Below are 22,190 nucleotides of genomic sequence, written 5' to 3' on the forward strand. Positions count from 1 at the left end.
TTAGATTTTCATGTCAATGATCCTTGATTGTAATTCCGTTTGCCAATTTAAAAACAAAGTACATTTTTTTAATTTCACCCTAATAATTATTATGAAACCACATTACAACTTCCATTTTTCAATTCTAATCCAGCTAACAACCCCAATAAACAACAGTTACTACTTTTAGGCTTCTAGTTGAAATAGCAAAGCTTAACTTTTGATTAAATAACAAAAGATTTTTACTAATTAATGGGACATTTATTATCCTAACGTGTTCGATGGGATGTTACTTCACTTTGAAAACTACCCCGAACTGGTAATTAGAAATTTAGGATAATCAAGATGAGTTTAATGGGAATCGAGGTTTGGCATTAACAACTAGATTCGATGTTCTGTGCATAGTGATACCAAACAATTCAGTCATGTCGAGATCCTTGGCATGGACACCAGCAGGAAGCTCATAATCGAAGCTGTGCAGAAGTTGAGCGAGAGGGAGCTCAATTGATGCAATTCCAAATGAAACTGCAGGACACATTCTCCTTCCTGACCCAAAAGGTGTGAATTCATAATCTAGTCCTTTGTAATCAAGTGCTGCATTTTTACCACCAGGCATGAACCTCTCCGGTTCGAAAACGTCGGGATTTTCCCATGACTCCGGATCTCTCCCAATCGCCCATGCATTAACAGTAAACCTTGTTCTAGCAGGAATTTCATACCCGTCTATTGTTATGTCTTCCATTGATTCTCTTAGGATAAGTAGTGGAGCTGGAGGATGCATTCGGAAGATTTCTTTGATGACAGCTTTCAAGTAGTCCATGTGAGACAGATCACTTTCTGAAACTGCTTCTCTATCTCCTACTATCCTTCTTACTTCTGCTTGAGCTTTCTCCATGACTCTTGGATTTATTATGAGCTCTGTCATTCCCCAATCCAATGTTGTGTAGGTTGTATCAGTTCCTCCAGTGAACATGTTCTGCAAATCATCGTACATGTTATTAATAAATATATATAGATAGATAGATAGATAGATAGAGAGAGAGAGAGAGAGAGAGACCAAGATAATAGCCTTGACGTTGTCCATGGTGAAATTGTCATCCTCTTTTTGTATCTCAAGCAGAATATCGACTATGTCCTTGTGATCAGCATTTGATTTCTTAGAAATCTGATGTTCCTTAATAACTTCATCAAAGAAACGATCGAAGCCTCCTGCTGTTTTAACCAATCTCGATTTTACTCCTGTTATAATGTTTACCCACTCTATTGAAGGGAAGTAGTCTCCCAAGCTAAATCCTCCAAGCAACACTTGAAACTCTTCAAGCAATTTATTGAACCCATATTTATCATATTCTCCTCCTTCTGAAGAATAAGTTCTCCCCAAGGCTGTCCTGCAAGTCAAATCATTCGCGTAGAGTGCTATCATCTTACTAAGGTTTGTAGTACCCGGGCAGCACACACCTATCCGACGAATAAGATTAGCAACCTCTTGTTCTCTTACATGGCTAAAGGCTTGAACCCGTTTAGCGCTAAGAAGCTCAAGAATGCATATCTTTCGGATGTGCCTCCAATATGCACCATAGGGTGAGAAGGTCATATCAGTGCAATCATAGAAGAGGTATTTTGCTGCGTAAAGCTTTGGTCTGCTTGCAAGTGCAAGGTCATGTGTCTTTAAAACTTCCTTAGCTAATCGAGCCGATGAGACAACTACAGTTGCGACCTCACCTAGTTGTAGATGAATAATCTCCCCGTGTTTCTGGCACAAGCTACGTAAAGACAGATGCGGTGCTTCGCTGAGTTGGTGAAGGTTGCCTATAATCAGGGGCGGACCTATGTGTAGTCCAGCCTAGGCCATTGCCCAGGCTGGAATATTTAGTTTCCTCTGTAAACTCATGACACGAACAAGGATCCGGCCCAGTGGATAGGTTTCTGCCTAGTGCATCTAAGGTCTGAGGTTCAAATCCCCTCCAAAGCACTTACATCCCTATTTTTGCATGTTTTTTTCTTTTAAAGAGCTGGTTCTTTTCAGTCCTTCTATTATGACCAACTCACAGAATGACCCCCATAATTTGAACAGCTTCGAAAATAGACTCTCAAATTACTTTTTTTTTTCTTCTGCTAGTGATTATATATTATTTTAATTTCAATTTCACCCTTATTATTTTTGTATTATGAAAGATAGAGTTATTATGAGGGAGACCAAGAGATTTGTTATTTTTTTCTTCTCTTATTTTCCTCGTGTTTAAGGTCGCTATCTCGTCTATTTCATCGTTTTCTCGCAAAAGACAAGACTTGTTTGCAAATAATGACTAGTTCTTCGTTGTCGAGTCTCATTTTCTTCTTTTCTCTTTCGTTCCTCACATTAATACCTACTTTATTATAGGTAAAAATTATCAAGATTAATGCATATATGCATAATAATATGTGAAATTAGTACACATAAATAATATCTACACGATTAATTTAGAGTAACTTTAATCTTGCCCAGGCTAGCTGAGAATCCTGGTTCCGCCCCTGCCTATAATTGGTAATTTTGGAGGAATTGGTGGTAGATTATACTTCTTATTGCTTTTGCTAGATATTTTTCTTCTTATAAATGTAACTATGATAAGTAGTAGAAGAAAAACAACAGGTAGCAAGAAACTGCTACTAATTGAAAGATTAGTTTGCAAGAAAAGTAAGAATTGGCTGAAGTGGGTACTCATAATTTAGATCTCAGTTTCAACTGATTTCTAATGATATATTCTTTGCTTGTCTATGGTACCTAGTATTTGTCTCCATTTATAAGGGGGATGGTGGTTGTGGGCTTGTGGCAATCAATGTTCACCGGTGTCTGTGTTATTGGGTGGGGAAATTTGAAATGTCCCCAAATGCCTGTGTTATTCGTTAGAGACACTTCAAACGTCCCGAAATGTCTGTCCCATTCTTTTAAACATCTCAAATGTCTTGAAATGAATGTTTTATTTGTTTGATAAATTCAATGTCTTTTGTTATTTATTTAGAACATTTCAGATGTCCTCCAGTGTCTTTGTTATTTCTTTGGGACACGAAATTACTGACATCCCAAAAAAAGTTGGTTTCATGGACATTTGTAGACATTTTAGTATAAATTTGGAGAGCTTATGAAGAGAGAATGTGTTTGGAAATATAGAAGACCGGCCTCGGGAATCAGATAGATCTTTTAAAGGAAAAAACTCTTTCAAAAATAGTGTACAAGTCCGTTGTCTTGTCTCCTTTTCAAGGAGTATCTTCTTTTATTTTAAAGACCATAATAAATAAGAAAATCTTTCTTTGTCAATAGTATATAGGAACCCACCATCAATAATTGAATACTAATTTAGCTAATAACTTACCCCAATAAACAAGAGTTGCTATTTTCGGCCTTTAATTAGATACGATTTTTTTTTTTACCAATATGGTGGAGCATTACCTGAATGATATGTCGAAGGTTACGTATGAAAACTATTTAGTATCTTGAAATGGGTAGAGTAATGCTGATATCAGAATGATCAAGATCAATTTAATGGATAGTGAGATTCCGCATTCACGTTTAGATTAGATACCCTAACAGCACTTGGAAGTTGGAACTCTTCAAGAAACACCGGTGTAACACCGAGATACCCGACGAATAAGACTAGCACCCTCTCTTTCTCTCACATAACTGAATGCCCGAACTAATCAAGCGTTAAGAAGCTGAAGCGTGCAAATCCTCCGGATGTGCCTCCAGTATGCACCATAACAGGAGAATGCTAAAACGTTCGTTTATACATGAGGTAGTTTGCTCCGTAAAGCTTTGGTCTGGTAGCAAGTCCAAAGTCATGTGTCTTCAAAACCTCGTTGGCCAATTGAGTCGATGAGACAACTACAGTTGGGATATCACCTAGCTGTAGATGAAAAATCGCCTTTGTTTGACACAAGTTCATTTGAAGGTTTCCTATAATTAAGTAATACATATCATGTTAGGCTTATGTGAAGATGCTGATGTATAGTTGGTGAGCTCATTTCCGGATGACCCTTTCACTGCTTACCTTATAAATAATTGTTGTGATAAACTATTGTACATCAAATGTCAACATAACTCTTCGTAAAAGAAGTAAGAAAAAGCTTCTGGGTTTATGTGAAATAATCAGCATGATTTGTTCGAACATGCCTGGTGTCAATTGTCTAGATTTTAGGGTCTCATTGGCACATAAATTACTTGATGTGGGAAAAGAAGCCCAACTTGTTCCCTTTCAGTAATGGTATTTAAATCGGGAATGAGTCTCAGGTAAAAGTCGGAGATTTAATCTAGTCGTCACACTTATAAGTCAGTGTTTCAGGAAGGCCTGACCTAAAAGCTTGGGCCTTCAAAGTGGTCCAGTAGTTTTCATCTCCAGACATTTTTCTCCGTAAGAGTGGATTAGATTTGAGTACTTGACTTTAACTAATTCACTGTTAATCAAAAGAGATATAAGAGACTAAGAATTCATAGTTTTGTTATTTTACTAGAAAGATTTCTGTTATCATTATTCATAGTCGTGGAACCCAATAGTTCCTTATGTCTAGGAGCAAGAGGCACGCTCGACATACTTAAGAGCAAGAGGCCCCTCCAACATACTTAACAACAACAGGCCATTCTAAATACTTAAGAACAAGAGGACCGTCCAGCCCATTCAAGGGCGGATAGGCCCTTTCAACATACTTAAGAGGAAGTGATGCCATTGAAGAAATTTGAACTCCTACGTAATTAACCAAGTGGTCTTGACTACTTGGGCGAGACCCTCGGTCGATGCAACATACTTTTATTTTAGTGGTTGAAATGTGGCTTAGCAATCACAACCATATGAGATTTCCTATGCATGGTTATGCCAAAAACTTCAGTCATGTCTAAATCTTTAGCTTCAATACCAATTGGAAGCTCCCAATCAAAGCTATGGAGAAGCTGAGCAAAAGCAAGCTCCACTGTTGCTATTGCAAATCCTAAGGCAGGGCAAATCCTTCTCCCAGACCCAAACGGTATTAACTCAAAATCTTGACCTTTATAATCAATTGAACTTCCATTAAATCTCTCTGGTTCAAAAACATTTGGATTCTCCCATGACTCTGGGTCTCTCCCAATTGCCCAAGCATTGATGAAGAATCTTGTTTTTGTAGGAATTTCATACCCATCTATCATTACTTCTTCCATGGATTCTCTTGGTACTAAAACTGGAGCTGCAGGATGCATTCTCAAGATCTCCTTAATCACACATCTCAAGTAGTTCATTTCAGGTAAATCACTCTCTAAAACTGTTCTTCTTTCTCCAAGAATACTTCTTATTTCTGTTTGTGCTTTTTTCATGACTCTTGGGTTTATTATAAGCTCTGTCATTCCCCAATCTAATGTTATGAAAGTTGTGTCAGTTCCAGCAGCAAACATGTCCTGAAAATTAATAAATATTTTATATTATAAATATTGCGTATACGATTTAGATATTCGAATATCCATTGACATAACAGGCTTTCAGATTACTAAAGTTATTAGCAAAACCAAAAGTTAATTGGATATCCAACTCAAAACCAATTGAGCCTAACAGGTGTTTTTTTTCTTTTCGGGTGACGTGGTGGCTTTTAAGCTTATCACGTGTGGGCCTAGCTCTCATAGACTCATACCATGTTAAGTTTGTGGTCATCCAACCCAAACCAATTGGTAATGAGTGGAAATGACCTAGACATTATATTCTTGGTTTTTGGATCGCCCTTCTCCCATGTGGGACTATTCTCACATATACTGCCACAAAACTTCAACCAAATTAATGGAAGAAAGAGAAAAGTGAGTGAAGAAAAAACAAACCAAGATAACAGCTTTGATATTATCCATTGTTAGAGTGAGATCATCTTTTTGTACTTGTAGCAAAACATCAACAATATCCTTATGATCATCTTTTCCTTTCTTGAAATTTTGATGTTCCATGATAATTTCATCAAAGAGACTATCAAATCTTTTGAAGGTATTGACTAGTCTAGATTTCATGCCAGTTATGGTTTGAATCCACTCCATTGAAGGAAAATAATCTCCAATACTAAATCCTCCTAACAGAACTTGATATTCTTCAAGCAAATTTTGAAACCCATGTTTATCGTATTCCCGTCCACCCGTGAAATCACGCCCGAAAGCTGCCCGACAGATGATATCATTGGCGTAGAGCCCCAAGATCTTGCTTAGGTCGACCGTGCAATTACCATGGCACGATTCATCTGTAATTCGTTGAACTAGACGAGCAACCTCTTCTTCTCTTACAAAACTATAGGATTGAACTCTTTTAGCACTAAGAACTTCAAGTATGCAAATTTTTCTTATGTGCCTCCAGTAAGAACCATAAGGAGAAAAAGCTATATCAGTACAGTTATAGAAGAGATATTTTGCTGAATAAATTGAAGGTCTACTAGCAAGAGCAAGGTCATTGGTTTTCAAAACTTCCTTAGCTAAACAAGCCGATGAAACAACCACGGTCGGGATCTCACCTAGTTGAAGGTAAACTATCGGGCCGTACTTCTGGCACAAGCGACGTATAGAGAGGTGAGGCAAATCACCGAGTTGGTGAAGGTTGCCTATAATTGGTAGCTTTGGAGGACTTGGTGGGAGATTATAGTACTTCTGCTTTCCTCTTTTTGGATCCTTGAGAAGATATTTCAGTATAAGTAGAATAAGTAAAGCAATTAGGAAGAAGTGACTGAAACAGAGATGGGTTTGAATGATCTCATTCAACCAGTGAAGATAGAGAGCCATTTAGTTGATTGTTCTTACCTTTACTTGAGGATATCTAACTCTTCTATATAGTCAAATTATTAGAGCTAGAACTTTCTCTTGAGTGGGGCAGGCGATAGGACAAATGCAGCCATGCTCATTGTACATCTTATCTTAGACAAGGCTCATTTAGGACCACCATGCACCTTTATTAGAATGGCTGACAATGGATGATTCAAGCATCTGGTTCACCATATTAGGTCCCCATGTAGTATTGTGCGGAATATAAGCTTCCAAATTTAAAGTTCGCCTTCGGTACCCCTACGATTATGACTAACCCGTCGTGTGGAATATAAGCTTCCAAATTTTTGTATAGAAAACAAGTTTAGTTCTTAATATGACAGTTGGAACCAAGGAATGAAATTTCGAAAAATTTCGGTCAACATGACCGAAATATTTCGGTTTTTCAACCAACCGAAGTAAAAACACACATACATGATTTTCGTGTAAAATTTCGTCCAAGAAAATCGAGATTTCGACCGAAATCTATGGAAATTTCGAAATAGTTCAGAGATTTTGAAAGATTAAAGAAAAACCTGGTTAAATCATTGTTTTTTTCTTGTTTTCTTCATCGTATGCTCTTGATTTCTTCTTCTTATCTTCTTGATTTCTATGATTTCATATATTTTAAGGTGATTTTAGAGGTGAAGAAGAAGAAAACTGGTTAGGGTTTCAGATGGGGAAGAAGGAGAAGAAAGGGTTACGGCTGCTGAAGAAGAAAAGGATTAGGGTTTTTAAATTATAAGTCTAAAAGCCCCTCTAGAAACTGTTATTGGCACCCACTTTTTCACTGTCCCTAAGCCTTCGATGGTGCCAGTAACCCTTCGTACGGGTGCTTTAGAAATTCAATTCTAATTATTATTTAACCCCTGAAAAAATTCTGATGTGAATATAACCCCTCCAATTAACAGAATGGTTAAAATTTAAGAACATTTACCCCCTAAACTAACTATTTCTCGGTTATTAGGGGTGAATAAGTGATATTAGCCCTCTAACTTCTATTTTATTGCATATTAGGCCTCCAAGATACCAACCTTTCATGCTAAACAAACTTCAATAAAGATAATAAAATTTCGACGGATTTGCAAGATTTCCACACAGATCGAAACGTTTCCACGAAACGTTTCCACTTTTGGACCGACCGAAATTTCCACCGAAACCGAAGTTTCATTCCTTGGTTGGAACTACCACAAAAGTACTTGTTAGGCCACATATATACCAAACCAGAATTTCATTTATATTTTATTTTATTCTTATTATTCCAACTTGGGTAGTCATAAAAGAGACACAAAAACATCCTAAGTAAAAGTTTTTATAGCAATACACAGACACACATGCTCACGCTCACGCCTGCACACACACATAAACACTACGAGGTATTATCCCACAGCATGAATCGGTCCATCGCAAAAAGTAGACCTAATAAACAAAGTCCTCTCCTATATACGATGTGCCCATGCATTTACCGTATGTTATCGCTTTCTTATATTCAAAAATGATCAGTTGCAACAAGAAATAGAGGAGACTTCCTATGGTGCACAATGGCAGGTCCCATTTCAGTCATGTCTAAGTCATCCACACTTGCCCCATTTGGCATTCCCCAGTCATATCTATAAAGAAGATTAGCCAAACCAAGTTCAACAGTGGAGGTTGCAAATAAAGAGCCTGGACAACTCCTTCTACCTGCTCCAAATGGAATAAACTCGAAATTCTGTCCTTTATAATCAATAGAAGAATTCTCAAACCTCTTTGGTTCAAATCTCTCTGGGTTTTTCCATGAATCAGGGTTTCTTCCGATCGCCGACGCGTTAACAATAACTCTAGTTTTGGCAGGAATATCGTAGCCGTGAACTTTGATATCCTCGGTTGACACTCGGGGAATTAGTAATGGGCTTGGTGGATGGATCCTTAGAGTCTCCTTGATAACCAACTTTAAGAAATTCATTTTGTGGAGATCTTCCTCTGTGATGTTTGTTTTCCCTTTGCCTATCTCTCTTACCTCTTGTTGTACTTCTTTCATGACTTTTGGGTCTTTTATAAGCTCTGACATAGCCCATTCTATGGTTACTTGAGTTGTATCAGTTCCACCAGCAAACATATTCTACAAAAAAAGAACATAAAGGAAGTTAAACGCATATTTGAATATCAGACATCCTTGGGCTCCTAAAAATTCGAAGCATTCGAGCTTAATAAGTCAGAACTATTCGTGAGTGTAGTTCATGCAGGACTATTCTCGGTTTGAGCTCTATCTATCTACCTGTCTGTCTGTGTGTATGTATGTATGTCTATAAATGAGATAGAGAGAAGGAAACAGAGAGAAAGAGAGGGGGGGGGGGGGGGGGGTGAAAACTTACCAAGATGACCGCCTTGATGTGATCGTTACTTAGTGAAAGATCATTTGAGTCATCCTTCTTAATCCCAAGCAACACATCAACAAGATCCTCATTTTCATCATTTGTTTTCTCCTTACTATAATGTTCTTTAAGTACTTCTTCAAAGAAATCATCTAATGCTTTGAATGTCTTCTCCACTTTTGCATTTAAACCATTAAAATTATTAACCCAAGCAAGCCAAGGGATGAAATCCCCAACATTGAAAACACCCATTAAATGAACAAAATCAACTAACATCCCTCCAAACCTCCTCCCAACTTCTTCTCCAGAGTACTTCTTCCCAAATGTAACTCTACATATTATATCACTTGTATACTGTACCAATATGTCTGTCAAGTTCACTACTCGATGACCCATCAAAGAACCTATAATCTTATCGATCATAATAGCGGTTTCTTCTTCTTTTACGTGTCGAAATGATTGAACTCTCTTTGCAGTAAGAAGTTGGAGAATACAAATCTTTCTCATCTCTCTCCAATACTCACTATAAGGTGAAAAGGCCAAGTCCTTGTAGTCATAGGAAAACCTTCGGGCGATGTCTGAAAGAGGTCGACTAGAGCAAGCAAAATCATATGTTTTCATAATCTCTCTAGCAAATGTGGGAGACGATACGACAAGAGTCGGAGCTTGACCCAAGTGAATAAGCATTAGATCAAGCCCATAGTTTTTAGAAAGAGATTGAAGATTCTTGTGTGGGTGGATTCCTAGCATATGAAGATGACCAAAAATGGGAAGCTCATGAGGAGGTGAAGGTGGTAGATTTAGTGCTTTTCTTTTCTTATATGATATAATATTGATCAAAGTAAACACAATAAGGAGAAGGAGCATAAGAAATGAAAGTGAGAGATGAGAGACGGGTATTTGAAGTAACGGTGACGTTTCTGTTTGTTCCATGTTGAATCTTGGGTACTAGTGAGATAGAGTACTTAAACTATATGTTATACTCTGCATATATATGTATATATATATATATATATATATATATATATAGAGAGAGAGAGAGAGAGAGAGAGAGAGAGAGAGAGAGAGAGAGAGAGAGAGAGAGAGTGATACCTAAAAACAAATGTAGTGTGATCTAATCTTGGACTATTTGGGTATGCATTCTTTACCCTGGCACCAAGCAGCATAAAGAGTTAACAAATTTTGAAGTGTGTCAAGTTATGAGATAGAGGTATATGTTGTTTTCTAGTTCTGTATGTCTTCTGTTGCTTATTGAAGAATTTGTCTTCTAATGAATCAAAATCAAATGCCAAATTAAGATAAACTTCAATTTTTGTTTAAGTTAGTTTTCCTCTTTGGGTTCTTCAAAAGACATCTGATAAATTAGAATGATACAAAGAAGATTAGGGTTCACCTTTGTAAAGATGTCACACACATAAATCGAGAGAAATTAAATGTCCAAATATAGTTTCACTAATGTGTGATGGCTGACAATGGATGATCCAAGCATCTGTTTTACCATATTAGAGCAAGTCCATCCAGAGACTGTCTCAGGCCCTTAAACCAATTTTTCACCCAAATTTTACAGTCTCAGCTCAGCCCTTAAAATTCAACTCCAACCTCAGCCTCTCTTGGGACCCTAAAATTTGAATTTGAATTTATCACTTTTCTACCCTTCCAACCACCGTATTAAATTTTTTATTAACTTTTTTCCTCTATAAATACAACTCTTTTTTTCTACAAACTCAAATCAATTTCATCTTCTTCTTTCTCTACAAACTTATCAAACTCTCTTCCTATAACCTCTATCTTTTCTACAATGCAAAACAGTTTTTTTTAGGGAAATTTGGCCAAAACACTCTAAAAAATTTGAGTTTTGGTTGAAAAGGATTTATCAAACTTTTTATAGGCTTCAGCTTCATATGACATTTTTGTAAATTATCTAATATAAGGAAAAAACGAAACTGACCTTATTGCAAACTAGTTTGCAAAGCTCTGCAAACCAGATTGCAAAGCTTTGCAAGACAAACCAAATCGCAAAGTAGTGCAAACCAGTTTGCAAAGCTCTGCAAAGTGTGTGCAAAGTTTTACATAGTCATTGCAAGGCAAACCAGATTGCAAAGCAATGCAAACGGGAATTCAAAGCTCTGCAAACCAGATTGCAAACCAGTTTGCAAAGCTTTGCAAGCTAAGATTCTAAGGGAAATTTCAGCATTAGAAATGGGAATGTTTTTAGAATTGTCCTTCAAAACTGTTTCCAAACTATATATGGTCACTAAAAGGACATAAAGATAATTTGTCTTTTTGACAAAAAAAAACATGAAATTGGGGCTCCGACCCAATTTCCTATTTTTTTTAATGAACATGATGCTTGAAGAAGATGCATGGGCTGCAGAAAGAGATGATGATGATCTCAAAATGTTAGATGAAATGGAAAAGAATGCTAAACAAAAACGTTCTCGTCATGTTGGTTCTGTTTCGGGTCACCAAACGATAGATCGTAATAGACAACTCGGTCATGAAACCATTATGAGAGACTATTTCAATGAAACTCGAAAGTATGATGATACAATTGGCGCACGCTACACGTGTGGAATACGAGATCTAACGACTACGAATAGATGCATTTTTAAGTTTTTTTTATCAATGTAATGCATTTTAAGTTTTTTAATCAATGAGTTCTTTTTTTAAAGATAAAAAAATTTGGACCGTTGGATCACATTCAACGGTCATGTTGGGGAGTTCAGCCGGCCCTTAATTAAGGGCCGGTTGGGCTTGGACCAGGGGGAGGGGCCCTTAATTCAAGTTTTTTAATCAATGAGTTCGTTTTTTAAAGATAAAAAAATTTGGACCGTTGGATCACATCCAACGGTCATGTTGGGGAGTTCAGCCGACCCTTAATTAAGGGCCGGTTAGGGTTGGACCAGGGGGAGGGGAGCCCCTGATTGGACTTGCTCTTAGGTCCCCATGTAGTAATGTGCTGCTATTATGTGTGACGAGGGCACCAATTTTAAAGTTCGCCTTATGTACCCTACGGCTATAACCGAACCTTCATGTGGAATACAGGGTTCCAAAGTTTTGTGTAAAACAAGTTTAGTTGTTAATATGACAGTCAATTGGAACTACCACAAAAGTACTTGTTAGGCTCCAATATGGCAATATGAAACAAAAAATTCATTTATATTTATTCACACATACGCACGCGCGCGCGCGCACACACACACACACAAACATTTAGCATGAATAGATGGATTCGAAAAAAGTAGACCTGTTAAACAAGTTCCTTTGCTATTTACGACGTACCCATTTACCGTAGTTGTTACTTATATTCGAAAATGGTCAGTTGCTACAATAAACAGAGGAGACTTCCTATGGTGCATAATGCCAGGTCCCATTTCAGTCATGTCTAAGTCATCTACACTCGCCCCATTTGGCATCCCCCAGTCATATCTATTAAGAAGATTAGCCAAGCAACAACTCCTTCTACCTGCTCCAAATGGAATAAACTCGAAATTCAGTCCTTTATAATCAATAGAAGAATTCTCAAACCTCTTCGGTTCAAATTTCTCTGGGTTTTTCCATGAATCAGGGTTTCTTCCAATCGCCCACGCGTTAACAATAACTCTAGTTTTGGATGGAATATCGTAGCCGTGAACTTTGATATCCTCGGTTGATAGTCGGGGAATTAGTAATGGCCCTGGTGGATGGATCCTTAGAGTCTCCTTGATAACTAACTTCAAGTAATTCATTTTGTGGAGATCTTCCTCTATGATGTTTGTTTTCCCTTTGCCTATCTCTCTTACTTCTTCTTGTACTTCTTTCATGATTTTTGGGTGTTTTATAAGCTCTGCCATAGCCCACTCTATTGTTGCTTGTGTTGTATCAGTTCCACCAGCAAATATATTCTACGAAAAAAGAGCAGAAACAAAGTTAAAATCATATTCAAATACTAAACATCCTTGGGCTCCTTAAAACTCGAAGCAGTCGAGTCTACTAATTTAGAGCTAGTTGTAAGTGTACTTCAAGTAGGAGGACTATTCTCGGCTTGAACTCTGTCTATCCATATACGTACATGTATGTCTACTTTTTTGTCATTCTATCTGTATGCATGTCTATTGTGACGAAGAACAAGTAACCAAGAAAACTATAGTCGAAAGTAAACAATCATACAAAACAGAAGAGATTTAAGTGGTTCGGTTGGTGAAGCTTACTACACGGCGAACAACGACATGATGATTTCCACTATGATAAGAATAACAAGTTACACAAGGGTTTCGTGAGAATGAATAGGATATCTCTAAGGTTTCAGTTTATAAAGCCACTGAAACTCTAATTCCACTGCCTCACCTACTCTCTTTCTAATTCTGAAATTTACATGGATACCCTTTACATTGATAACCGTTCTACCATACGAGTCCAAAATTTTGTGGCCCTCGAAACGGGTTAGTGGGTCGCATACCGGGTTAGATATCGACCCACATTCAAGACACTTTCATCAATGTTAATATGAGATAGAGAGGGGTGAAAACTTACCAAGATGACAGCTTTGATGTGATCATTACTAAGTGAAACATCATTTGAACCATCCTTCTTAATCCCAAGCAACACATCAACAAGATCTTCATTTTTATTATTTGTTTTCTTCTTACTATAATGTTCTTGAAGAACTCCTTCAAGGAAATCATCTAAAGCTTTGAATGTCTTCTCCACTTTTGCATTTAAACCATTAAATTTATTAACCCAAGCAAGCCAAGGAATGAAATCCCCAACATTTAAAACACTTATTAAATGAACAAAATCAACTAACATCTCTCCAAACTTCCTCCCAACTTCTTCTCCAGAGTACTTCTTTCCAAATGTAACTCTACATATTATATCACTTGTATATTGTACTAATATGTCTGTCAAGTTCACCACTTGATGACCCATCGAAGAACTAGTAATCTTAGCGATCATAACAGAGGTTTCTTCTTCTTTTGCGTGTCGAAATGATTGAACTCTCTTTGAACTAAGAAGTTGGAGAACACAAATTTTTCTCATCTCTCTCCAATACTCACTATAAGGTGAAAAGGCCAAGTCCTTGTAGTTATAGGAAAACCTTCGGGCGAAGTCTGAAAGTGGTCTACTAGAGCAAGCAAAATCGTATGTTTTCATAATCTCTCTAGCAAATATGGGAGACGATACGACAAGAGTACGAGCTTGACCCAAGTGAAGAAGCATTAGATCAAGCCCATATTTTTTAGAGAGAAATTGAAGATCCTTGTGTGGGTGGACTCCTAGCAGATGAAGATGACCAAAAATGGGGAGCTTGTGAGGAGGTGAAGGTGGTAGACTTAGTGTTTTACTTTTCTTATGGGATGTAATATTCATCAATGTAAAAACAATAAGGAGTAGGATCATAAGAAGTGAAAGTGAAAGATGAGAAATTGGTAGTTGAAGTAATGGTGACATTTCTGTTTGTTCCATGTTGCTTATTGGGTAATACTGAGATATAGTACTTAATTATATGTTATACTCTGCATATATATCTAATCTTGGATTATTTGGGTTTGGATGTGCATTCTTTACCTTGGCCAAAACTATCTTCAAATGTTTGGCACCAAGCAGCCTAAAGAGTGTCAAGTTATGAAATAGGGGTTATGTTGTTTTGTGTTTTTGTTATTGAAGATTTTGTCTTATAATGAATCAAAATCAAATGCCAAATAAGATAACTTCAGATACACGCTACCGAGAAATTTTTGTTTTATTTTAAGTTAGTTTTCTCCTGTGGGTCCTCGCAGAGACATCTGATAAAATTGAAATGATGCAGAGCAGATTATATATCAATACAATTATCCGATGGAAAATATTATTTAGCAAACATTACCATCGTATTTATTGTAAGTTAGTATTTATTTATAAATGTGGTATTGCTTTAAGAATGTGAGAGGCGGTTTGAATTGGATTCAAATTGGAGGCGGTTTTGAATTGGGTTCATTTGAGAGGCAGTTTCAATTTGAGTTTCTAATTCCTAAGTTGGAGTCCGCTTATAATATAGAAATAGGGGGTTTGAGTGCTTTGTAAACATCAACAAAAAATACAACAACTATTCTTTAGAGAGAACTAGAGAGAGAGCAAGGGAGAGAGAAATTTTGTTCATACTTTTGAGCGGTGTTTAATTTCTCGGTCGTCGAAGATCTAGTATAAAAGGTTAAATTTCTATACGGTACCATCTTGGGAAGAACTTGCGGGTTGTGTGAGTCGTCTTCATCTATCCTCCAATAAAGTTTTCTTGTTCGCCGAGGAAGTACGCTTTAAGCCGAACCTCGTTAATTCTGTTTACATATTTAGTTTATATTCCACACGATTATGACTAACCCGTCGTGTGGAATATAAGCTTCCAAATTTTTGTATAGAAAACAAGTTTAGTTCTTAATATGACAGTTGGAACTACCACAAAAGTACTTGTCAGGCCACATATATATCAAACCAGAATTTCATTTATATTTTATTTTATTCTTATTTTTCCAACTTGAGTAATCATAAAAGAGACACAAAAACATCTTTAAGTAAAAGTTTTTATAGCAATACACAGACACACACCTCACGCTCACGCCTGCACACACACATACACACACACACATAAACACTACGAGGTATTATCCAAAAGCATGAATCTGTCCATCGCAAAAAGTAGACCTAATAAACAAAGTCCTCTCCTATATACGTTGTGCCCATGCATTTACCGTATGTTACCACTTTCTTATATTTGAAAATCATCAGTTGCAACAAGAAAGAGAGGAGACTTCCTATGGTGCACAATGGCAGGTCCCATTTCAGTCATGTCTAAGTCATCCACACTTGCCCCATTTGGCATTCCCCAGTCATATCTATAAAGAAGATTAGCCAAACCAAGTTCAACAGTGGAGGTTGCAAATAAAGAGCCTGGACAACTCCTTCTACCTGCTCCAAATGGAATAAACTCGAAATTATGTCCTTTATAATCAATTGAAAAATTCTCAAACCTCTTTGGTTCAAATCTCTCTGGGTTTTTCCATGAATCAGGGTTTCTTCCGATCGCCCACGCGTTAACAATAACTCTAGTTTTGGCAGGAATATCGTAGCCGCGAACTTTGATATCCTCGGTCGATAGTCTGGGAATTAGTAATGGGCCTGGTGGATGGATCCTTAGAGTCTCCTTGATAACTAACTTTAAGTAATTCATTTTGTGGAGATCTTCCTCTGTGATGTTTGTTTTCCCTTTGCCTATCCCTCTTACCTCTTGTTGTACTTCTTTCATGACTTTTGGGTGTTTTATAAGCTCTGACATAGCCCATTCTATGGTTGCTTGAGTTGTATCAGTTCCAGCAGCAAACATATTCTACAAAAAAGAACATAAAGAAAGTTAAACTCATATTCGAATATTAAACGTCCTTGGGCTCCTAAAAATTCGAAGCATTCGAGCTTAGTAAGTCAGAACTATTCGTGAGTGTGGTTCGTGCAGGACTATTCTCGGTTTGAACTCTATCTATCTGTCTACCTATATGTCTGTCTGTGTGTATGCAAGTATGTCTATAAATGAGATAGAGAGAAGGAAGCAGAGAGAAAGAGAGGGGAGGGGTGAAAACTTACCAAGATGACAGCTTTGATGTGATCATTACTAAGTGAATAATCATTTGAATCATCCTTCTTAATCCCAAGCAACACATCAACAAGATCTTCTTTTTCATCATTTGTTTTCTCCTTACTATAATGTTCTTTAAGTATTCCTTCAAGGAAATCATCTAATGCTTTGAATGTCTTCTCCACTTTTGCATTTAAACCATTAAAATTATTAACCCAAGCAAGCCAAGGAATAAAATCCCCAACATTAAAAACACCCATTAAATTAATCAAATCAACTAACATCCATCCAAACTTCCTCCCAACTTCTTCTCCAGAGTACTTCTTCCCAAATGTAATTCTACATATTATATCACTTGTATATTGTACCAATATGTCTGTCAAGTTCACTACTCGATGACCTATCGAAGAACTTATAATCTTATCGATCATAATAGCGGTTTCTTCTTCTTTTACGTGTCGAAACGATGGAACTCTCTTTGCACTAAGAAGTTGGAGAACACAAATCTTTCTCATCTCTCTCCAATACTCACTATAAGGTGAAAAGGCCAAGTCCTTGTAGTCATAGGAAAACCTTCGGGCGAAGTCTGAAAGAGGTCGACTAGAGCAAGCAGAATCATATGTTTTCATAATCTCTCTAGCAAATGTGGGAGACGATACGACAAGAGTAGGAGCTTGACCCAAGTGAATAAGCATTAGATCAAGCCCATAGTTTTTAGAAAGAGATTGAAGATTCTTGTGTGGGTAGATTCCTAGCAAATGAAGATGACCAAAAATGGGAAGCTTATGAGGAGGTGAAGGTGGTAGATTCAGTGCTTTTCCTTTCTTGTATGATATAATATTGATCAAAGTAAACACAACCAGGAGAAGGATCATAAGAAATGAAAGTGAGAGATGAGAGACGGGTATTTGAAGTAACGGTGACATTTCTGTTTGTTCCATGTTGAATCTTGGGTACTAGCGAGATAGATTACTTAACTATATGTTATGAGATAGAGGTATTTGGCACCAAGCAGCTTAAAGAGTTAACAAATTTTGAAGTTTGTCAAGTTATGAGATAGGGGTATATGGTGTTTTCTAATTTTGGATGAACTTCTTTTGCTTATTGAAGAATTTGTCTTCGAATGAATCAAAATCAAATGCCAAAATAAGATAACTTCGTATACACCCTGCCGAGAAATATTTTGTTTTATCTTAAGTTAGTTTTCATCTGTGGGTCCTCGCAGATACATTTGATAAAATTGAAATGATGCAGAAGATTATACTATATCAATACAATTATGGAATGGAAAATATTATAAAGGAAGCTTAGATATGATTCATTTTTTAGTAGTTTCTATTTTAAGATAATCATACAATAAAGAAAGATGGACCAAAAGTGAAGTTCTGACTTGTGTTGAACAAAAAGCTTTCAACCCAAGCAAAGAAACTGCACCAGCAAGTAGAAAAGATAGAACTATTAGCTTAAAGATAATAATATTTACAAACATTTTAATCGAAAACCAGACTCAACTTCTTTCAGAGCTTGAACTTGTTTCCTCTATGGAGGGTGTTTTCATAATTCCCTGCAGCACAACAAGTCTTGCTCTCTGAATCTTTCTAGTACAACCATTAACATATTTTCTAAGTTTATCTGTATTCTTACTGAAAGCCCTAACCTTAATCTCAATCTTTTTGATAGCCAACCGAACCTTCATTGTCTCTTCAACAAACCCACTGCCATTATTAACTAAGGAACCATTTTGTGTCTCTTCGACAGACAGACTCTGTCTCATCTCGCAGGCGAAATTAGTAGATTCCATCTCCAAACTTTCCACCCAAGACATTATTTTCTCTAAATCTCGACTGGCGAAATAAGTTTCTTCCAGCATTGAATTTACAACTAGCTTTTGTTCTTCAACTTTATTTTCATATCCTTGCCATAATCGCTTGAACCATCTATGAGTAGGAGCCCAAGATAGAGTTGTTGAAACTACAGGTAGAATGGCTATAAGAATTGGAGGTGCAGCTAATGCAGCTGTTATAATCGAAACAATCGTCAAAGTATATAATGCAGCATTAAATATTATGTTTGAAGTTTTCCTCCATGATTTTACTTTTCCAAGTTTCTTATCTAGTTTTTCAATCTGTTTCTCCAAACTTTGACACATTTGCGAATGATCACTATAAAGTGATCGGAATAACTCCAAGACCTCTTGTGTAATATGGGTTTGAATTGATTTATACTTTTCCAAATTTTCCATTGCTTTCTGGTATTGATTGGTTCCTGGTGTTGAGTAGATGATCATTAGTCGTTCAAGGGATGACGTTAGTAACGTCTGTCTTGCTCTTAAATTCGATAAGTATTTTTCGACAGAATTGAAGAAATCTAAAGTGTGTAGACTAATTTTGAAGTAATTATCAATAAGAGAAGATAGTTGTTTGTTTTTCCATATATGATCGTTTTTACCTTGTAATATGATTTCAGCGACGTTTTCGTCGGTTCGAAGAAGACAAGTAGTCATCTCTCTTATTAAATCCAAAGAGAAAGTGAGAGGTTCTTGAATTCCAGTAGCCATAGCATTGATAGCACGATTTGTTCTAAGGTGTAAATCTCTATCGAATATTTGAACATCTTTACGAATAGCTTCTTCATAAGCAAGTAGATCTTCAGCTGAAAGTTTTACTGGACGAAGAAGTTGTTCTTCTGATCTGGGACTGGGTGTAATAACATTAGCTTTACCAAGCCCTAATCGATTTCCCATTTCCTAAATTCCTCAATTCAACAATTTAACAGAGAAATTTGTGTTCTGGGTATACGAGAAATTTGGGGAGATAACCTAATTGAGAGAGTAATGTATGAGAAATTTTAGAGGGAGAAAGTAGTAGTAGTAGTATCAGTTAATGGAGGTTATTTTTGTTTGTGAGATCGAGTGAGAGATGGGGTGGGTTTTAATAGACAGAGGAGTATCCTCTTTCTACAATACAAATATTAGAAACTTGGAAAAAAAAATATAAACTACTAAAAACTATTATTACCATAGATAGACTTGGTACGCATGGACTTTGGAAATATTACCATAGAATTTTAGTAAACATACCATGATGATGTTATCTCTAGAGAAAGGAATACCTAAGTTGCTATTTGTTTGTTTGGGGTGAAAACTTACCAAGATGACAGCTTTGATGTGATCATTACTAAGTGAAAAATCAATTGAATCATCCTTCTTAATGGCTCCCAAGCAACACATCAACAAGATCTTCTTTTTCATCATTTGTTTTCTCCTTACTATAATGTTCTACTCCTTCAAGGAAATCATCTAGAGGCGTTTATTATAAGGCCCAAAATGGTGGAGTCAAGAGAGGATCTGGCCCAGTGGTAAATAATAATGAGAAAAAAACCCACTTAGTAAAATTACCCCACTACCCACATTTATAAAAAGAAAAGACTATAGCGTCCTGGCCCAAATTTTCGAAATCTTTCCCGCCCAAAAAGAGGAAGCAGTCCCATAAAGTCAGACGCATGCCTTTTACTCTCTCATAGCCGAACATAAACGTTTCATTTCATCTTCTCATTTTCTCTCTCTAAAAAACCAAAAACCATCTTATCTCTCACTGCAAATCGTTTTTGAGCTTTAATCTCCATCATCTCTATCAAAAATTCGTCTGAAATCTAGAGAAACTAAGGGTATCTAAAATCTTTTGTTAGGGTTTCGGTTTGAAAAAACTTTTTTCATCGGTTCGATCTTGGTTTTGTTACTCGATTTTTAGGGTTTTGGTTTTGTTACTCGATTTTTCATCGGGTGATCTTGAAAAAACTAGGGTATCTAAAATCTTTTGTTAGGGTTTTGGTTTTGTTACTCGATTTTTAGGAGAAAAAGAAAGAGTTACTGTTGAATACACAACAATTTTATGTGGGTGTTTCTTAAGATCTTCATCATGTTCAACAAAATCAAAGATTTTGATGTGTTTTTTTGTCTTAAGATCTTCATCATGTTTCTTAAGATCTTCATCATGTTTCTTAAGATCTTCATCATGTTTTGATGTGTTTTTAACAATATAGATTTTTTTCTTCAGAAATATTTAATATGTAGAAACATTTAGGTCTTCTCAGAACACATTTGATATGTTTTAACAAATTTTGTTCATTTTGGATGGTTTGTTCTTCAGATCTACATATAAAAGATCCTGGTTTAAACATTTCTGGTTTTTGTGTTACTTTATGTTAGATTTATTCCTATTCTTTGTTTTCAAAACTTGAGGGTTTGTTTTTCAAAACCACAATACATTTGTAAACAAGTTCACATGTTGAAGATATTTTGAGTTCTGTTTCAAACATTTATGGTTTTGTTGTAGTTATTTTGGTTTTTAACCTAGACATTCAGGGGTTTGTTGGTGAATTTTGGGTTCTGTCTCAGACATTCAGGGGTTTGTTGGTGAATTTTGGGTGTTTTACTGGGTAAAAAAGATTTTGTTCTCTGTTGCATTGGACCTCTTTGTCTATACAACATTCTTATTGTCTGAAACATTTGCAAAATATGTTTTTTTGTTGAAAGATATGTGGTTTAGACATACAAAATTGATTGTTTGCATATAGTTAAATGTTCATATCTTGTCTGTTATTGTTTGTTTGATGATTCTAATTGTACTGATATTTGGTTATTTGTCTGATGCAAGGAGACATCTGCTGCTGCTAGAGGCAGAAAAGATAAAGCAATTGCGAAAGACAACAAGAATAAGGACCCATCAATACAGTTTAAATGTAACTTATATTTTTAGGAGCAAATCAGGTAACTAAAACAAACATAGTTATGTTTTTTCCGAGCATATACTCATATGCTCTAAACATACTAAAATATGTTTTGTTTTACCCGTAAAAATTCAGTGTACATATCCCTAAATTATGTTTATCAGATGAGTAAACTTTAACTTTGAAAACATATAATTTTTCTAAAAAACATAATTTCATTTGTTCTAAACATATCAACATGTGTTGTCTCTATACTTTGATGTGTTTATATATCTACCGGAATGCTACGGAAGAGGTAAGAGAAGTCTTGGTTGATAAAACCTGTTATTATTTGAAACATCAGTAAATATGTTTGTTGTTGAAGAAATATGTTTTCAGCAGTCAAAATGAGTTGTTTGCATATAGTTAAATGTTCATAACTTGTATGTTACTATATGTTTAATGTTTTTTAATGTAGACAATTGATTATTTGTCTGCTGCAAGGACAAATCTGTTGTTGTGCGAGGGTGAAAAAAGATCGACATTAAAGAGAAAGTCATCTTTGAAGTAGATAAGAAAAAAGGGACATCACAATCTAACATATGTTAGAGGATTGGAGGATTAAGGTGTCATGTTGTAGATATTTTTGTGAACAATTTAACATATGTTCATCTGTATCGATATTTTGAAAAAAACAAAGTTTGGAAAATGTAAACAATAGATAAAAAATGAGCTCGTATGATCTGTTGGTGCTACTTGCAATTTCGGAAAAGCAGGAACAACTTAATCTTTGCTTGGAGCATAT

General features: G+C 36.1%; 3 protein-coding genes and 3 pseudogenes across 5 annotated transcripts; all 6 read right to left on the reverse strand.

Moving 5' to 3' along the window:
- Positions 1-2,689, reverse strand: LOC147562924 (cytochrome P450 71AP13-like). The gene is made up of 3 exons (XM_086632436.1): positions 2,495-2,689; positions 1,037-1,788; positions 1-955 (listed from the first exon to the last, which is right to left on the reverse strand). The coding sequence occupies exons 1-3, from the start codon at positions 2,679-2,681 to the stop codon at positions 320-322; spliced, it is 1,575 nt and encodes a 524-aa protein (XP_086488562.1). The 5' UTR covers positions 2,682-2,689; the 3' UTR covers positions 1-319.
- Positions 2,690-4,431: 1,742 nt separating this feature from the next.
- Positions 4,432-7,452, reverse strand: LOC147562925 (cytochrome P450 71AP13-like). Its single transcript, XM_086632451.1, has 2 exons — positions 5,789-7,452; positions 4,432-5,377 (listed from the first exon to the last, which is right to left on the reverse strand). Exons 1-2 carry the CDS (start codon positions 6,722-6,724, stop codon positions 4,763-4,765), a joined length of 1,551 nt encoding a protein of 516 aa, XP_086488577.1. The 5' UTR covers positions 6,725-7,452; the 3' UTR covers positions 4,432-4,762.
- A 779-nt stretch (positions 7,453-8,231) lies between these two features.
- Positions 8,232-10,029, reverse strand: LOC147562926 (cytochrome P450 71A1 pseudogene; annotated as a pseudogene).
- Positions 10,030-12,378: 2,349 nt separating this feature from the next.
- Positions 12,379-14,445, reverse strand: LOC147562927 (cytochrome P450 736A117 pseudogene; annotated as a pseudogene). The gene is made up of 2 exons (XR_015230776.1): positions 13,609-14,445; positions 12,379-12,980 (listed from the first exon to the last, which is right to left on the reverse strand). The product of XR_015230776.1 is annotated as a cytochrome P450 736A117 pseudogene (transcript).
- Positions 14,446-15,618: 1,173 nt separating this feature from the next.
- LOC147562928 (cytochrome P450 71A1 pseudogene) lies at positions 15,619-17,619 on the reverse strand (annotated as a pseudogene). Its single transcript, XR_015230780.1, has 2 exons — positions 16,687-17,619; positions 15,619-16,435 (listed from the first exon to the last, which is right to left on the reverse strand). The product of XR_015230780.1 is annotated as a cytochrome P450 71A1 pseudogene (transcript).
- A 566-nt stretch (positions 17,620-18,185) lies between these two features.
- Positions 18,186-19,421, reverse strand: LOC147562929 (UPF0496 protein At4g34320-like). The gene has a single exon (XM_086654147.1). It carries the CDS (start codon positions 19,419-19,421, stop codon positions 18,186-18,188), a length of 1,236 nt encoding a protein of 411 aa, XP_086510273.1.
- Positions 19,422-22,190: the final 2,769 nt, after the last annotated feature.

This window comes from Eschscholzia californica, unplaced genomic scaffold (genome assembly GCF_041429995.1).
Source record: "Eschscholzia californica isolate CP2 unplaced genomic scaffold, dmEscCali1.0.p SCAF_1, whole genome shotgun sequence".
NCBI classification, from domain to species: domain Eukaryota; kingdom Viridiplantae; phylum Streptophyta; class Magnoliopsida; order Ranunculales; family Papaveraceae; genus Eschscholzia; species Eschscholzia californica.

Bases quoted from the DNA above. Each gene is read 5' to 3' on its own strand.
- LOC147562925 (XM_086632451.1), bottom strand. From the start codon at position 6,724: ATGGCTCTCTATCTTCACTGGTTGAATGAGATCATTCAAACCCATCTC. The intron at 5,378-5,788 runs GTTTGTTTTTTC...ATTAATTTTCAG, and splicing joins ATATCAAAGCTGTTATCTTG to GACATGTTTGCTGCTGGAAC.
- LOC147562924 (XM_086632436.1), bottom strand. From the start codon at position 2,681: ATGAGTACCCACTTCAGCCAATTCTTACTTTTCTTGCAAACTAATCTT. The intron at 1,789-2,494 runs GCAGGGGCGGAA...CCCTGATTATAG, and splicing joins TCCAAAATTACCAATTATAG to GCAACCTTCACCAACTCAGC. The intron at 956-1,036 runs GTCTCTCTCTCT...GATGATTTGCAG, and splicing joins ACGTCAAGGCTATTATCTTG to AACATGTTCACTGGAGGAAC.
- LOC147562929 (XM_086654147.1), bottom strand. From the start codon at position 19,421: ATGGGAAATCGATTAGGGCTTGGTAAAGCTAATGTTATTACACCCAGT.